This window comes from Brienomyrus brachyistius, chromosome 1 (genome assembly GCF_023856365.1).
Source record: "Brienomyrus brachyistius isolate T26 chromosome 1, BBRACH_0.4, whole genome shotgun sequence".
NCBI classification, from domain to species: Eukaryota; Metazoa; Chordata; class Actinopteri; order Osteoglossiformes; family Mormyridae; genus Brienomyrus; species Brienomyrus brachyistius.
The window spans coordinates 23,147,561-23,162,923 of NC_064533.1; the positions used below are offsets into that span (position 1 = coordinate 23,147,561).

At 45.3% G+C, this 15,363-nt stretch overlaps 1 protein-coding gene across 10 annotated transcripts in view; it reads left to right on the forward strand.

The window, feature by feature from the left end:
* Positions 1-2,047: 2,047 nt before the first annotated feature.
* Positions 2,048-15,363, forward strand: part of LOC125744386 (receptor-type tyrosine-protein phosphatase mu-like) — a 200,150-nt gene continuing 186,834 nt past the window's right edge. For all 10 annotated transcript variants that reach the window (XM_049016138.1, XM_049016147.1, XM_049016183.1 and 7 more), the window contains exon 1: positions 2,048-2,301. In XM_049016138.1, coding sequence (XP_048872095.1) covers positions 2,229-2,301 — 73 coding nt within the window. In that variant the 5' untranslated portion in view covers positions 2,048-2,228. The remainder of the gene's footprint in view (positions 2,302-15,363) is intronic.

Consider the following 15,363-nt stretch of genomic DNA (forward strand, 5'->3'; position numbering starts at 1 on the left):
TTCTCCAACGTCAAAGACATGAAGTTGGGTGAACCGGTGTCTCTAAATTGCCCATAATGTGTGATTGTTTATATACTGACTTAATTTGTTTAAATGAAACTCGACTCACACCTTCCAATAGGTATGTGAGTCATCAGAATTCATTGGTGATATTATAACATAATTTTACTGATTCTCCTGCACCTTGGTTGTGCAGTTGAATGATGATCAGTGTGTGCTACCTTTCTGTATTTAGCATCTTGTCGGAGGTACAACAGGGGAGCCCCTTTGGGGGGTTGAACCTACGACCTTATGAATGTAAAGCCCTTTTCCCCCAAACCGCCTCCTGCTGCTAACATTAGCATCTGTCAGGCTCCCCACAAAGGAGTGTCCTGCCTTGCCGGAGAGAAAGACACCACCAGCCTTGGCATTTCCCATTTAAATAGGGTACACTGCTACCTCCCCCCCCCCTGGGACATCAGCTGGCAGCTCCCGGCCACAAAGCCCGTTCCTGTTGCCCACGCACACCAACCAGCAGGAGAGCCACCAGCATTGGGGGCAAAGCGAAGTGAAAGTTTTTGCAAAACAAAACAAAAATGTCACCCGAAGTGAACTTTCCAGAAGCTCAGCATGTACCGTACAAAACTCGTCTTTTTACCTCTGATCAGTTTTCAGTTGAATTGCACATATGAAACTATGTAAATTCACGCATGCCGTATATACTTATATACAGTATTTATCATACTGTGGTAGGAACCTCAACAGTTCACCTCGTGTATGTATTAGGACAATTCAATAATACTTAACAGCAGGGCGGCAATAAGAGACGTACAGAGCTATGAGCTATAAATGAAGTGCTGGCGAGGCGGCACGAACTTAACAAGCCGTGTTTTGTAGCTGGATAGAGCCCATCTTGTCAGAAATGTATACTATCTGTTGCTGTTTGACACTGCGGCGGGAGGTAAGTGGCATTTTCAAAGCAATTTAATTCCCGGTTGAATTGATCGGGATATCTGGACACACAAAGTAACAAGCTGTGACACATGTCGGTAATTTGCCCGAAATAAGTAAAAAAATCGAAAACTACACAGACCTACAACGCATATGAAAATGACACGATAGATAAATAGAAAGAAGTCTCACATTGCGATTCACTTGCCAATAAGATAATACATTCCTCCTTCTACATCCAGAGTAAAATCCTGGAGGTCTTGACTACCAATAAAATCACATTTTGTCAGGCTGAAAATAGCAGCAAGTATGTAAGTGTATGTATACTGACGCGTTTGGCAAAAACAGAGTAGAATGGAAACGTAGGCACTCCGTTTCGCAAGACGTGCCTCGTTTTTAGATGCGATATTACATCAATTACCACATTCATACAACACACCAGTCTGGAAATACTGTGACATCTGTCCTTTTCGGATTAGCTGTAAAGTGCCTTTAATGAAAGATATTAGTCTTGCTCGAAATAAACCAGATGTACATGTCGACTATTCCACGTGTCTCGCTGTCTGGGCGATTTTATGCCCGCTAATGTAGAAAACTTAAAGAAACAGATCGTTCTTTTTGGATTTATACATTGACTTAAGCTACACTAAAAAGTGTTTACCAATCGTCCGACGTAGTGTCTGACTAATAAACCCCAAATTAAACGATTTACTTTTCATTCTAGGAGAGTGCACAGAAAACGGTATGCCGCCAGGCTACTGCGAAGTCAAACTTGCAGATGCACCCTGTTCACGGCGAGAAACGAAAAAGGCACCCGGGTCCCGAAATCATCGGGAAATCTGCACCGATGTGCTCCCAAAAGAGGCTGCCTTCAAAAGATTCCCGCGGACCATTTATTCATTCAGATTCGCCTCCTTCACTTGTAATAAATACCCTAAATACACACACGAGGGGAATAACACACAGGCTAAAACGTTCAGGTTTTCTTAAATAAAGTAATTCCCTAATTGTGCAACGAAGTATGGCTGTGAATGGAGGCATTTTAGCGCATAATGCCCCCTCTGCTGGAGATGTAACGGGGTCCAGGTTTTATTCCCAGCCAAGTGACGTCAGATGCCTCCTGAGCTCCGTTTCGGGAGCGGAGAACATAGTAACAAGCACAATAAAGTAGGGAAAGAGGGAAAGAAAGCCTCTCCATCGTTTCGCATGTAGACCGCAAATATAGGAATATTTATCCACCCCAGAGGAAGAGTTGTACCCCTGGATCTGAGGGGTGTAACGTCCGCAACACTTCCGCAATGGATAGAGTTTTAACTTGTTTCTTTGCTGCAGTCAGTTTTCTGATTTCAGTCAGGGGACAAGTATTTAAAGGTAAGGGTTGCCGCCGCGTACCGTTAATTAATCTTTTAATTGCTCGGAAAGAGGCTCCAGTTAACAAGGGTGATGATCTGCAGTCACATAGTTGTCTCTGTTGCAGCCTAGATGGTTTGTCGGCGAAACTATCCCGTTGTTAATAAACTTTGAAACCCGGAGCAATTCCATGGTAGGTCTCATGCAGAAAAACGAAACAAAAAAAAACTTAACTGGCTTTTGCACTGCAGCCGAGTATAAACAGAAACTTTTACTTTGCGCCGACCGATGGCATCTGTACGGATGAAAGGCGACTGCGTTGCAATCTGCAGCAATCCTGCCCCAAAATATGGTGTTCGTGGAAAAGTACAGTTCGTGAGTTTGTGTGCGGTAATCGCAGCAGATGCGTTTTCCTCCATGTACTTAGAGAAGGACGGGTTTGAAGGATTTCAAAATGTTTTCTGTTTTTTCCATCATTATTCGACTTCGCCCGATTTTCATTCTGCCTCCTCTGAAATCACGAAGCTAAAATAACAATGTGGTCGAGGAAGCTTTTTACCCCCAGGGTACAATTGTTAACCATCTTAACAGGATAACTTACTATTGGACCCAGACTGACAGTTTTTGTAACCCGCGGCTTTAGTTTTGCAGACGCCGAGGCGAGCAGTTACTTCGTTAAGATGAACTTCTGATCGGTTTTACAATATTCCCTCAAGAAAGGCCACAGATGTTCACGCTTATTTTAACATACTACGTTTTGCCAAAAATCCTTCTGGCAGTAAAAATGAAACGTGCATCAGATTATAAAATAACGCGTCTTGGTATTTGTCCGTAATTAGCTGCAGATATTTCCTATAGGGAGTTATTTTTTTCCTTTTAAACGACCATAGGCTTGTATGGTCTCGCTGTCGTTTTGGGTGATTTTGTTAATGTTTGTCACTAAATAACTAGGTATTTAATTGCATCCCTTTAATGACTTTGGTTAGACGCGGCTAAAACAGGCGGGTGATAAAACATCTTTACAACTTTGGAATCGGTGATTTAGAGTTTGTGGTTCTTCAAGTTATTGTGTTTTGTTTTATTGTGTTAAAATGTTATCATTATTAGGCCTGTTAATGTTATTTGCAAGGTGACAAGGGGAGTCACAAATATTTTAAATAGCCAAATCCAGCCTCATAATTACCATGGATCACAGCTGTTTTTTTTTCTTTCGCTTTTTTTCCTCCTAAATAGGCCTATCTAGGTATAACGTTAAAAGTGTAACTGAAACGTTAACGCTACTTTTGTTACTTTTGCCTGGTTCTTGTTCATTTCTTAGTCATGCACGTTTTGAATGATCATTGCAACAACACACACGACTTGGAAAAACCAAATGACAGTAGTACCTGTTCATTATTCTACATGTACAATCTGCTTTAAAGCGTGCAGATAATATGCAAATCCAGAAATCAGTGTACGCATTTGCATTGTACCCCTTTCACCGCTATACCTGCGACCGAATTTCTCGCTTACGCGCCTCTATCCACGCGATCTTCACGTTTATTTTTCATTTTAAAACTAGCCTTTTTTTTTCTTGAGTCGAGTTCTAGTCATTTTATGACTCAACATCTACAAATTGTTTGGATGCATTACAATATACGTGTGTTCCGCATGGACATAAAAAGACTCATTGGGAAGATTTACTTTACACGGACGCGTCCGACCAAGCCTGGCAAAGACCGAGGGAACATAGACTGTTTGATTTAGTGCTAAACTGGAGTAATATTCTTCGGTTTGTGCAGTAGAGACCCGCGTTTGAAGAGTCATGATCGGTATAAAATTAAATTCACGCTCATTTCCTTTGTACGATTGTGCAGTGCCATATAAAAGTCCGCAATATTTATAAATCCCTTTCCCAGTCATTGTAATTCAATAGACGTTACAGTCGGGCCTGCAGCCGCCGTTAATGAAGTGGACCTCATTGTATAAATATGTTTTTTTGTTGGTGATTATTTTATAATATTTTCAAATTGGCGGGTAATGTGCGCCGGCGTCACCGGACTGTGTGTCCGCGTCTTTCGCGCTGCGCTGACCCGCTGCCTCTGTCGGACCTCGATGGAGGCGTCATCGTATATTAATACCCACACGGATCGCAGAAGGTCGCTTAATATGGGAAAATGTCATTAATTGCCTCCCGAGCAAATTATTTTCAGGCGCATAATAAACACGATAAAAACGGACTGAGAAGACGAATTAAAATGGAGTATGGTGTTTGTTCTTCAGCCTCTAAGTAGGCTGTAAAAGCGCTGGAAATTGCACATAAAACCGGGCATTATTTTATGAAATGTTCATTCATTTATGGTTCCTCTCCAGTGTTCAATGGGACCCGGCATCAATTGTTTCTTATATAGGCAAGTGCTGTCATCGTGAGAAACATGTCGTGCCTTAACTGCGATGTTTAACCTCTCCGAAATAATAGTAAAACAACATATTCACGCCAGATTTAACAGTATTATCGCAATGAATTACAAGGTCATGTGGCAAATCTCAATCATTATTGTTACTTTTTTCTTTATTCTTTCATATTAAGGTAATACACCACACAGCGAACTTTACTGGTTAGCTATTGACCATGCAGCTGCTTAAACACTCAGGTCTCATTCATATAGGCTTCATATAGGTTTTTTCATGCATGTATACAAGTGTAAGGGGAGGAAAAGGAAAGATCTAGCAATATATGAATGGTGTAAAATGATTTAGGGTCACATTTAGTCATCAAAGGATCTTCATTCCTTCTTGGAATGCTGTCATGCTACCATGTAGGTCGAACAATTCTTAAAGAAGAAAATGTTTCAGAACTTTCTATTAAGGTTCAGGGATGATTAGACCTGGTGACCTTGGAATGCTGCTGGCTTCATCTCCCTGGCCATGAATCTGCACTTGAGTTGTTTAGCAGTGTTTGTGGGTCTTTGTTACCTTGGAATATGGGAGCAGCACTGAGTAGCGTCTGCACCACAGAGGCTACCTGACCCTGCGAAATGGGCTCATTCCTTGGCCGTTATAGGACCACGCAGGGCAATCACCAGACCTAATGGCTCCCATGAGATGGCATCCCGTACCAACAGACATTGTGGGTTGGAGACATCTCCCGCCCTCCAGATGTAAAGCTGTCTCTGTGTAGGGAAAGGGTGAATCCTGACTCATCTCACTGCATTACTTTTTCTGCAGTTGCCTAGAGATTCAGGATTGGGCTCCTTGCACCAAGTTATGCATCTTGGTGAATCAGCCTAGGACATAAACAGATCCTAAATGGCACCACTGCCATGAATTGCGGCTCCGCGAAGGTCACGACTTTGCAGGTTTTGCTGAAGCTGCACTTCCTGTCACTGCCTTCCCATCTATCTAAGCCCTGCCAGTGGTCTCAAGTTTAAGGCCCAGTCTGTCTTTCGCATTTTTTATTTATATAGCAGACACTTTTATCCAAAGTGACACGTGTTTTTGAGAAAGCGGGGGTCAGCCAGTGCCTGGAGGAAATGGGGGTTAAGGGCCCTGCTCAGGTTTAAGGTGAAATCACTCAGTCCTTGGATTTGAACCCATAAGCTTCTGAGCACAGGCACAGCATCACAACCCACTAAGCCTCCAGCAGCCTGCGTTGCTGTTGCAGTTTGGCCTTGTTAGGCATCACGCCTGTCATGATTCTGGAGATCGTCCCCCCCCACCCTTGATGGCTGTAATATGTAATTAAATGAGTTAGTGGTTTTTGTGACTGATGCAGCTGTACACTGTTGAGTTCCTTTGAATGTTTTTTTTTTTTTTTTTTTTTTTTTTCCGTGTAGATTTTACCCCCCCCCCCATTTAACTCTAGTGTAAAATACACTCCTCATAAGTGACCTTTGATAAAAATGTTTTCTTGCTACGCTACATGCATAATGACAGTAAATTAGCATGCCGCATGTTAGCAGTGATAGTGCTGTTGCTTCTAAGCTACAGCACTATCTATCGAGGCCCCCTGTCTGTCCTGACACATCTCCCCCCCCCCCCCATCATATTCTTCATTCTATTGAAAGTTAAAAATATTGTATTGCTACAGAGAGTCTGGGCTCCTTTACACTGTGGTTTTTTTGTATGGTTTCTTCTCCCCTGAGGAGATCAGCACTGTCTAATCTCTAAAATTCACCCGAAGGTCTCCTTAAATGCGAAGAAAATGTACCATAGCTGTCTAAATCTTTTTACCGTATCCACACACCCAGTTGCGAGTTTAATGTATGTGGTGAATGTTCTGTTCTGTGCTGTGACCCTCGTACGTCTTGTTCCGCTTTATGCTGCGAAGTTGTGCGGCAGCGAAGAATTTTAACTGGAATATTTGAAATATTTGCTTAGTGCCAAAGTTCATTGCTTCGCCACGCCAGACAGTCTGGGGAGCGTTTTCTCCCTGTTTGAGGGGTGATTTGTGGAATGAATGAAATTAAGTATCTCTGCAATTTCATGAAGAGTTGCGACTCTGAGGGGGGAGAAACTCCCATATGATCGATGAGGGGCTGGTGGTGGCAGTGAGGGGGCATCGAGGTGTGATATCTACCTCCCTTGTCTGATCGCTCTCCGCCATTCCCATCATGCAATGCAGGTAGCATCATGCTCATATGGGGGGGGGGGGTGTATGACAGGTTTTAGAATTGTTGTTTTCTGCAAAATATTATCAGAGTTCTGATTGTCTGTTCCCACCCCTTGGGTAGGGATTCATGTTTTAACAGATGCTCTGATATAAACCAAAACCATTTTCTAATATTCAGAAATCGTTCAGCTTTTCTGCTGCCTTTCGAGGCAGAGCAGTGTTTCCGTTGGTTTGTCTTTCTCGACGTGACCCTACAGTACAGTACACAGTACACTATTTGCTTATTTTTTTTGCTGCGATCTGTGAATCTGTGATGAGAATAATCCATCTGCTATATAGCCTCTCATAAAATACCCCACAATTTAACAATTTAAGGTACTTTTTAGTCAAAAAGTATGAAAAGACATTAAAATTAGAAATGGTAAGATGGAGATTTTTGTGTGTAATGAGCCACGGCCAGTGAGTGGTGTGAAACATTAGTCACATGACGCCTGGGAGCTCGGGCGATGTCGTGCGGGTAAAACACCGCTCAATAGTGCTCGAGCCGCACTGATGGCCGGTAAGGAATCGAGCTGCGTGCTTAATTAGCGGCTTTGCTGGCATCGAGCGCTGTTAGGAAATCACCCGCGTCTCCGGGAGCGCAGCATCCTGCCGGCCACGGTACGCTGTAAACGCTCAGGTCGTCCTTCACAGCCGACGGCTGCGAATCAGCGTGGCACGCCACCTGGCTCTCGGCATGACACGGGCACTTTGTTTAGACGGCTAAACCCTCTCGCTGGGCTCAGGAAACGCTCTTCCTGCCCACAGGAGGAAAGGGGCTTTTTTATTTTCCACCGTGAATCACTTTGACTGGATGTTTTATGGCGTTTCTCAGGCTGACACGCCCACGTTTATCGCGCCGTCGTGCCGTGGGTCGCTGTGTGTCATCGCCAGGGAGAGCGTGAGAGGGGAGTCACCGTAATTAGACGCGGGAGAGCGGGTTGCCGAGGGAGCAGAGGGGCCCTGTGGTCTGCGGCCATCTTCAGTATCGCGTGACTCCTGGTTATGTCTCTGTACAAAAAAATAAAACAATCAGTAACAATAAAGTGAGGGGAAAACACCAAGGAGCCCTAGTGGTACAGTTGTAAGTGTTTACCTAAAGTTGGGCTGCGTGGATGTGCCAGACCCGGTGACTGGGGTAATATCACTAATTGGTGCTGTCTGAGTGCATCTCCCCATTGTTCGAGGCGATAAAAGCAGGGGCAGGCCGCTTGAGGGGAGAGGAAATTGGGCTAACGAGCACGAGTGAATGAGCACCCCCCGCCCCCCCCCAGACTTCCAGGCGGGAAGATGTTCTAAAAATCATGGAAATTAGAACGCTGCCCTTCAGGCTAATGGGCACTCAAGGTTGGCCAGCTTGGCCTTCTGGGCCTGGACCTTTTAAAAGGGGACAGGTGGGCCTGGCCCCGCCCCCTAACGTGCTGCTGCCACATGCCCCGCCCCCTAACGTGCTGCTGCCACATGCCCCGCCCCCTAACGTGCTGCTGCCACATGCCCCGCCCCCTAACGTGCTGCTGCCACATGCCCCGCCCCCTTCACCTCCTCACTTTCTCATTAGTCTGTTAGGGCTCCTTTCATATCAGTTATCATTCTGTCCTATCATCAGTTATCATCAGTCCTTTTTGATTCGGTTGCTTGGCCTGAATGTCAGCAAAGCCACTATCCTGCCCTCATTTTGCCAGTAAATTAGACCCCCCACACACACACATACACACTCTCATACAAACTGTAACAGATGTCTGAGACATCTCAGTTCAAATGTACAAAATACCAATTTAGCAATCACCTAAGGCTTTGTGACAAACGCTTTATTAATAATAAATTTCTTCTAAAGAACGTGGAAAAACAAGCTTTTGCCGAGCTTCGATCCTTGCTGTTAATCCCTTTGATGTATGAATATTCACGCTAAATAGCAGGATGTGTATTTGCTTGTTTTGCAGGTGCGGTAAGCTGTCAGATTGTATTTTTATGGTGTTCTAATTACGCGGTGCGCATGCTTTCTTCGTACCGTTAATATTTACCGAGATACAAGCAGAGGCTAATGTTTTAATAAATCTTTATTAGTCACCACGATTGAGGATGTTTAATGACTTATATTGTTAGTAGGTAGTTTTTGGCGTGACAAAGTGTGTAGCTGAGCGAAGCTGGAAAGTTCCACTGGCAGGTTTTTGACACATTTCTGTGGTATAGACCTCCTAATGGATTGGAAAAATACATTATGCTGTGTTTACATTATATACACAATAACCATTGTTTGCCCGTTTGAAACGAATTCTTTGGCTAAAGGGGGATTTCACTGTTGTTGGAAGTAGATTTTTTAATCCCTAGATTACCTACATGTAAAGAAAATACACCATGGGGAAAGGTGACCATTTATTTAACAAATAAAATCACTTTCCAGCATCGTCCGGGGACCTTCCTGCTACTTTTTGTTTATCCATCTGTGAGCTGACGCCTTTTACTTTATGTTAAAGGAATGATAACATCCATATGACAGATGGCCTTCGTGTGGCGTGCATCCCCCATAAACCTGCAATCATCCCGCTTTGGTGGGAAGGGTGAGGGACGATGTATGAAGTTGTAGAATTTGTATATATTTGGGTAAAATTTATTGTTTTAAAATGGAATGTCAGTGAATCTTAAAGAATAAAACTGAAATGTCCAAGGAACATTTGGCTTTTATGGTTTGTTTTTAAATAAATATTCAACCAGTAAAGAGGATGAATGAATGAGCAAATCAATGAATTAATAAAATATTGTGTGCTGGGGGGGGTAGTTGGAAATTGTGGGACCCCTGATAAAATGTCCCTTTGGACCCCACTGCATGGGTTTGCACTTCCTGTTTGAAGGAATACAGTCCACTGACCGGCCAGGTTCGGATTTTGCTGAGCGAGCCCCCAATAATAGGGGCCCTTGGAAGGTGCTGGGCCCCCTGAATCCCTGTCTGTGTGTGTATGTATGTGTGTGTGTATGTGTGTGTGTATGTGTGTATTACGGAACGTGTATTACGCTGGAGATTTATGAAAACGATGGTTAAGCCTTTACTAAGGGAGTCTGATTTTAACTACAATGAACAAGAATACACCTAAAGTAATTAATGTGCATTTATCTAAAAAGAACACTTAAGGGGGGGCTAAAATAGCCCCAGCAGCACTCCTTTGTGTGTGTATGTGGGGGGGTGTCTCTCTGTATCACCAAATGTCCCCACAATGTGGTGATAACTTGGTATTTTGACATTTAGTGGACCGTTTTTTCGATCCCCACAAGGGGAAATTCGGTTTGTTTGGTTACTTATAGTTAAGGTTAGGGCTGGGTAGGGGTTAGGGTTTTGCCCATAGAAATGAATGGACTGTCCTCACAAGGATATGAGCACAGGTCTGTGCGTTTGTGTGTGCGCGTGTGCGCTCGCCCACCCTGGTCTCCTGTAAGAACTGAGAGTCGTAGTAAAGTGCGTAAGCAGCATTTAAGCTCATGAAAGACTCACTGAGCGCTGTGGTACAGCCCAGCACACTGTAGAGGCAGCACATCATATGTCTGCCGTCTCCCTCTCAGAGCGATTGTTAGTGCTATTATAACGCATTTTAAAATAAGAACTGAGTGTAATGTAACTCCGTTCATTTGTTCTGTCTATGGTTTTGGGAGTGCATGGTGCTTGATTTAATTGATTCTATATCGTGTCCTCCTGTTTCAATCGTTTTTTTGCCTCTGCGCTCTGACTTGTTGGTCTGACTGCAGTTACTTGTTCAGCAGTCCGTGGTTCCCCTGTGGAGACCACAGCTCGGCCTGGGAGCTTTATCCAGAAAGGTACATGAGGTAAATGCTGAAATGGAAATACATAAAACATAAGAAAGGTCAGCGGCGATCGAAAATGATTTTGGCGCTTTTCAGTCGATGAGTCGCTCCTCCTGCCCTACACTCCGGTTTTGACGGAGACCGTCCCCTTCGCCCGCTAATACTGAAATGTCGTTAAAAGGTTTCGGATCCGAGATATAGATTTGCGCCGATTCCCGCCGTGATGTCACCCCACACCGTGGCGGAGCAGGCGCCGCTGGTCCAGCTACCCTGTAGTTACTAGCCTATTAGTGGCTGTAGCTGCTGTGGTCTGTTAATGTGCCTGTATTCGATTGGCGGGGACGACGACCTTGGCAGTTTGTAAGCAAGATTCGAAAAATACTAGGTACACAGTTATAATCCTAGACAAACATGAAAATGCATAATGTCGGGCTGCTAAATTTTAACTCATTAAATGGAATGTAATACTGAAGAATCAGTGGCATTACGATAAAATAATAATAATTAAAAAATTAAATGTACTTTTTTGTATATTTTTTTTACAGGAAAATATAATATATATCCATTTATTTGATGAATTTCTGTTGGAGTTTCTTTTTGCTATTAAAAGCTTTCTGTTTAAGCGAAATACTTAAGTTGAAATAAAGGGATTTGCCACACGTCTGTGCAGATGTTTATGATCGATAGCTAGTTCTTTTCATAAGGGAAGAGCTGTCGCTTGGAATCATAGGAGCATAATAGGGGCATGCAGTCAACCCTCCAATGCCTCAGTTTTACCAACACTTTAAGGTCCAGGTTCCTAGTTCTGCCAGTTTCGCTTGCTATTCTCATGCCAATAGGTCATTTCCCGCTCGCCCCAGACGGTGATGTCAGAGTCTGTGTGTGTGAGGTGCTCACGGATTACCAGACTAGTGTCTGCCAAAAACATACCGTACCAATCGCTCTCCTGAAATTAATTACACGCTCTACAAAGCAAAAGATATGCATTCCAAACGATTATTTTTTTTTTTCTTTTGCCTAAGGACTTAGTTTTTCTGAAAATGCTTTGCATGTGTCAAGGAAGGAAACACGTGGAATTGCAACTATAAACGCATATTTTATTTAGTCTTCACATGCTTCAATAGAAAATTCGTTAGCCTGTGGTTCGAACATGGTCATAATATTGTTTGCTTATGCCTGTGTAATAGGTATTACATGCAAAGTGTCCAATGCCTTCTGCCCGGTGCATTCTGGGATAGGTCCTGTGACCTTGTATCTATAAGCACTTGTGCCAAATGGATAGGTGGACATGTATAATGGTGAGTGAGTGTCTAGGTGTTATTTACACTGAATGGGTTTATGGGAAATTGATTATTAAATAGCACGATGTAGATTAGCATTGAGGCGACCACAGAGGTCTGGTCTGAAATACGACACGGACGAAGGCTTAATTAAGCTGCCTAAATTTTTATCTCCAATGCAATTCCTCGTCTGACTGACCTGGGCCCATACTTCGACCATTTACCTGGACTTAACCGCTAATGATTCTGTGTATAAGAATTGTCTGCACGTCAAGAGCTCCGCTGCAATGCATGTACCATAAATCCAAAATTCAGTATCCATTATGTGCCTCAGATTGGAGGTGGTCATGCTCAGTTACTGTCCAATAGATAAAATACAGCAGGATTAAATTTATGGGGAAAGTTGCAGAAAAGATGTTACGTTGGCCTGGATCAGTATCCTTTAATACCTCGTTGCAAAGATAATTAGGCATTTAATACCCATAATACTTGGTGGGGACATGGCAGTCTGCTGTTATAGTGCATAATGGCCGTCCTTGGTATCCGGCGAATGTCCGGAGATTACTACGTCAGCACGCGAAGGTGATCGCGCAAGCCCCTGTTTTTTATTTGGGTCACCGTTCCCGACCGGACTCCTGCATCTAGCTGTAAGTATTTATGGAGGACCCCGAGGCTGGATCCATTCTGTTGCCCCCTCAAGCCCCCCACTCCCCCCCCCCCCCCCCCCGAGTTTTCACCGGGGGGCTCGCTGATGGATGAGCTGTGTACTGGGAAAACCCTGAGAGGGTTAGAGAGAATCTGCGGCCCGTGCGCCCCCCCCCCCGCCCCCCCCCCCAGTGAGGCCTGCAATGTCGAGCGAGGTTAAAAGTACGTTTAAAGTTAGAGTGGCCGGCCTTTTTAGGGGTAAGAGAGCTAAACGGCAGAGCGGGTGGCGTCAAATGTAGGACACGGCTTTCCCTAGGAACCGGCCCTATTTATCACCACTCTGCAACATGCTCCTTCCATGCTGCTGGAGCACGGGGGGCTTCGGGACGTGGAGAAGCACCCCCTCAGGGAGCCCTTGGATGCGGCACCGCTTCGATTCGGTGGGATTATCGCACCCGCGCCATTTTTTCCCCTCGGATTGCATCTCCAGCTGGTGTTTTGGTAACCGAGGGCCGGTTGCTGCACAAAAAACAGAACAAACCGGAGTGTGAAGTTGGTGTCCTCAGCGGAGGCAGCGAGCTCTTAAAGATGGAAGGGGTATCCTTCCAATATCACAGCTAAACAGGGGGGGTCCAGGCGCGCTGCCCAGTGCTCTTTGGAACGAGACTGAACATGCCAACTGGCCCCAGAGCGCCAAACATTGTGAGGAGACCTTTCAGAATGTCACTTTTTACATCCAGGTGACGGCCTTTGCGAATATGGAGACCTGCGTATGGAGTGAGTGTTCCTGCCACGTGCACCTTTGACCTGAATCCTGCTGAAATTATTGGGCTGGTACCTCACTCCCTCTTTTGGCAGACCTCAGCCTAGCATGGAATGACCGGAGAGGCAGTACGATCCTCACCGCATGGTAGGGGGTTGGGGGCTATGGAGAGGACTGAAAGGTATCGGTAAAGCCTGAATCCGCAAAAAGAACAGACCAGGACCTCAAAGTTGTCAGAAGTGAGAGGGGTTTCCTGAGTCTGTTGCTATCTTTTCGCTTCGTTTCCCGCTGTTTCTATGTAACTGTAATCTGATTAAATGGATTTTCCCTCTCACCAAATTGCATCTATAACAGAAATATGGATATTATGTATATATAGTGTAGTGTTTTTGAATGGATGTCATGCTCTTCATGCTTTTATAGGGAAGAGGACTAATGTCATGTCTGCTAACTTAAAATAGCTTGAGCCTCCCATTCTGCTGTCTAGGGGACCACTGGGTGTCTCCGTCCATCTTTAACTGGCAGTCATGCGACAGAGTTGCGGAGCCCCAGGCTTGACCGTCGGCGCCATGGTAACGGCGGATGGGCCCTGGAGACCGCCTGCAGCGTGGCGCTAACAGTCGTGGCTGTCCTCCGCTAACAGCCTCTGCAGCGGGGCTGCCCCTCACAGTGCTCTTAGTCAGCTGAGGTGCCGATGTCCACTTCGTCGGAGGCTCGGACCAGGGCCCATGGTGCTGGGTGATAGGCGGAAAACCGGCAGTCGCTAAATATGCGCATCATTTTGGCATAAACCACACATAGACGACGTACTATTCCCCTCACGGGCATCATTCACCTGTGACCCAAACCTAGTTTCTGCCCACGACTTGCAGGACAACGCTAAACAAATGGAATGTCGCAGGAGCAGCTGGAATACCAAATTCATGGCGGAGGCCCCGCCAACCATAACTTCTCTCACTTAATTAGTTCCCCTCCCATCCCGACTTCGTTTTGCATACAGCATGTGCTGAAATCCAGAGGTGATTGCTCGTAATCCTTGCCAGGCAATATCGCGTTGAGCCGGAGTATTGAGATGCAGCAAAGCAAATAATGAAGGCATATGTTTACCTATAATTCTTCTTACCTAGGGAGACGGATTAAATTGGAACAGTTTGGTTGTTGTCAAACTCTTAACAGTTCCTTTCAAGCGTGAACGGTCCCGCCGCGCCCCCGTGGAGGATTTACTTAGCGGGCCTGAATGGGGGAGGCCTCCTCTCGCTAATAGGGCCGCCCCGGCTGAGGCGAAGCCGCTTCACGGACACTTTTTGTCACCGGAGGAAGCGGCGACATCAAACGGCTGGAGTCGCGACCGGGCTCTCCGTCGGCACCTTGGGAGCCAGGGCACGCGCTCACTCACCCGCCAGATAAATAATTCAGAGCCCGCCGAAGGCCTGGATGTGACAGATATTTAACAGCTCCTGCTCACTAGGGTGCGACACCAAAGGGTTTTACAGAAACTTGTCCCCCCCCCCCCCCCCCCCCCCCCCACTCCCTCTGGAAAATATCCCTCCCCCACAACACTGCATGCACCTTGTCCTCCATTTGCTTCCATGGCTGACTCTCTTCTTCTCCTCCTAAGTTGCGTCTTTGAAAACACTTAGTCGAGCACAGAGGCTAACCCCCCCCCCACACAAGGATTTTGAGTCCAAGTTCATTCCCCCTCCTTCCACCAAGCACCGCAATCCTTTTCTTCTTGTTCGAAAAAGAGCAGAAATCTCTTCTCTATTCTTGGTTCAAATCCTGATCTCAAGCTGCAGTTTTGTTGAGGGGGGTGTGGGACCATGATATCGCAGCATTCCCCGTTAGCCAGTGGTCATTAGAGGGCTCAGTTGACGGTCTTGAGCTGGATTCCAGCTTGGAGCAAGATCTCAGTTTCATGTTCCGGCAGTTTTGCACGTTCAGACGCGCTAAATAATAGCCATACTCATTTGTCT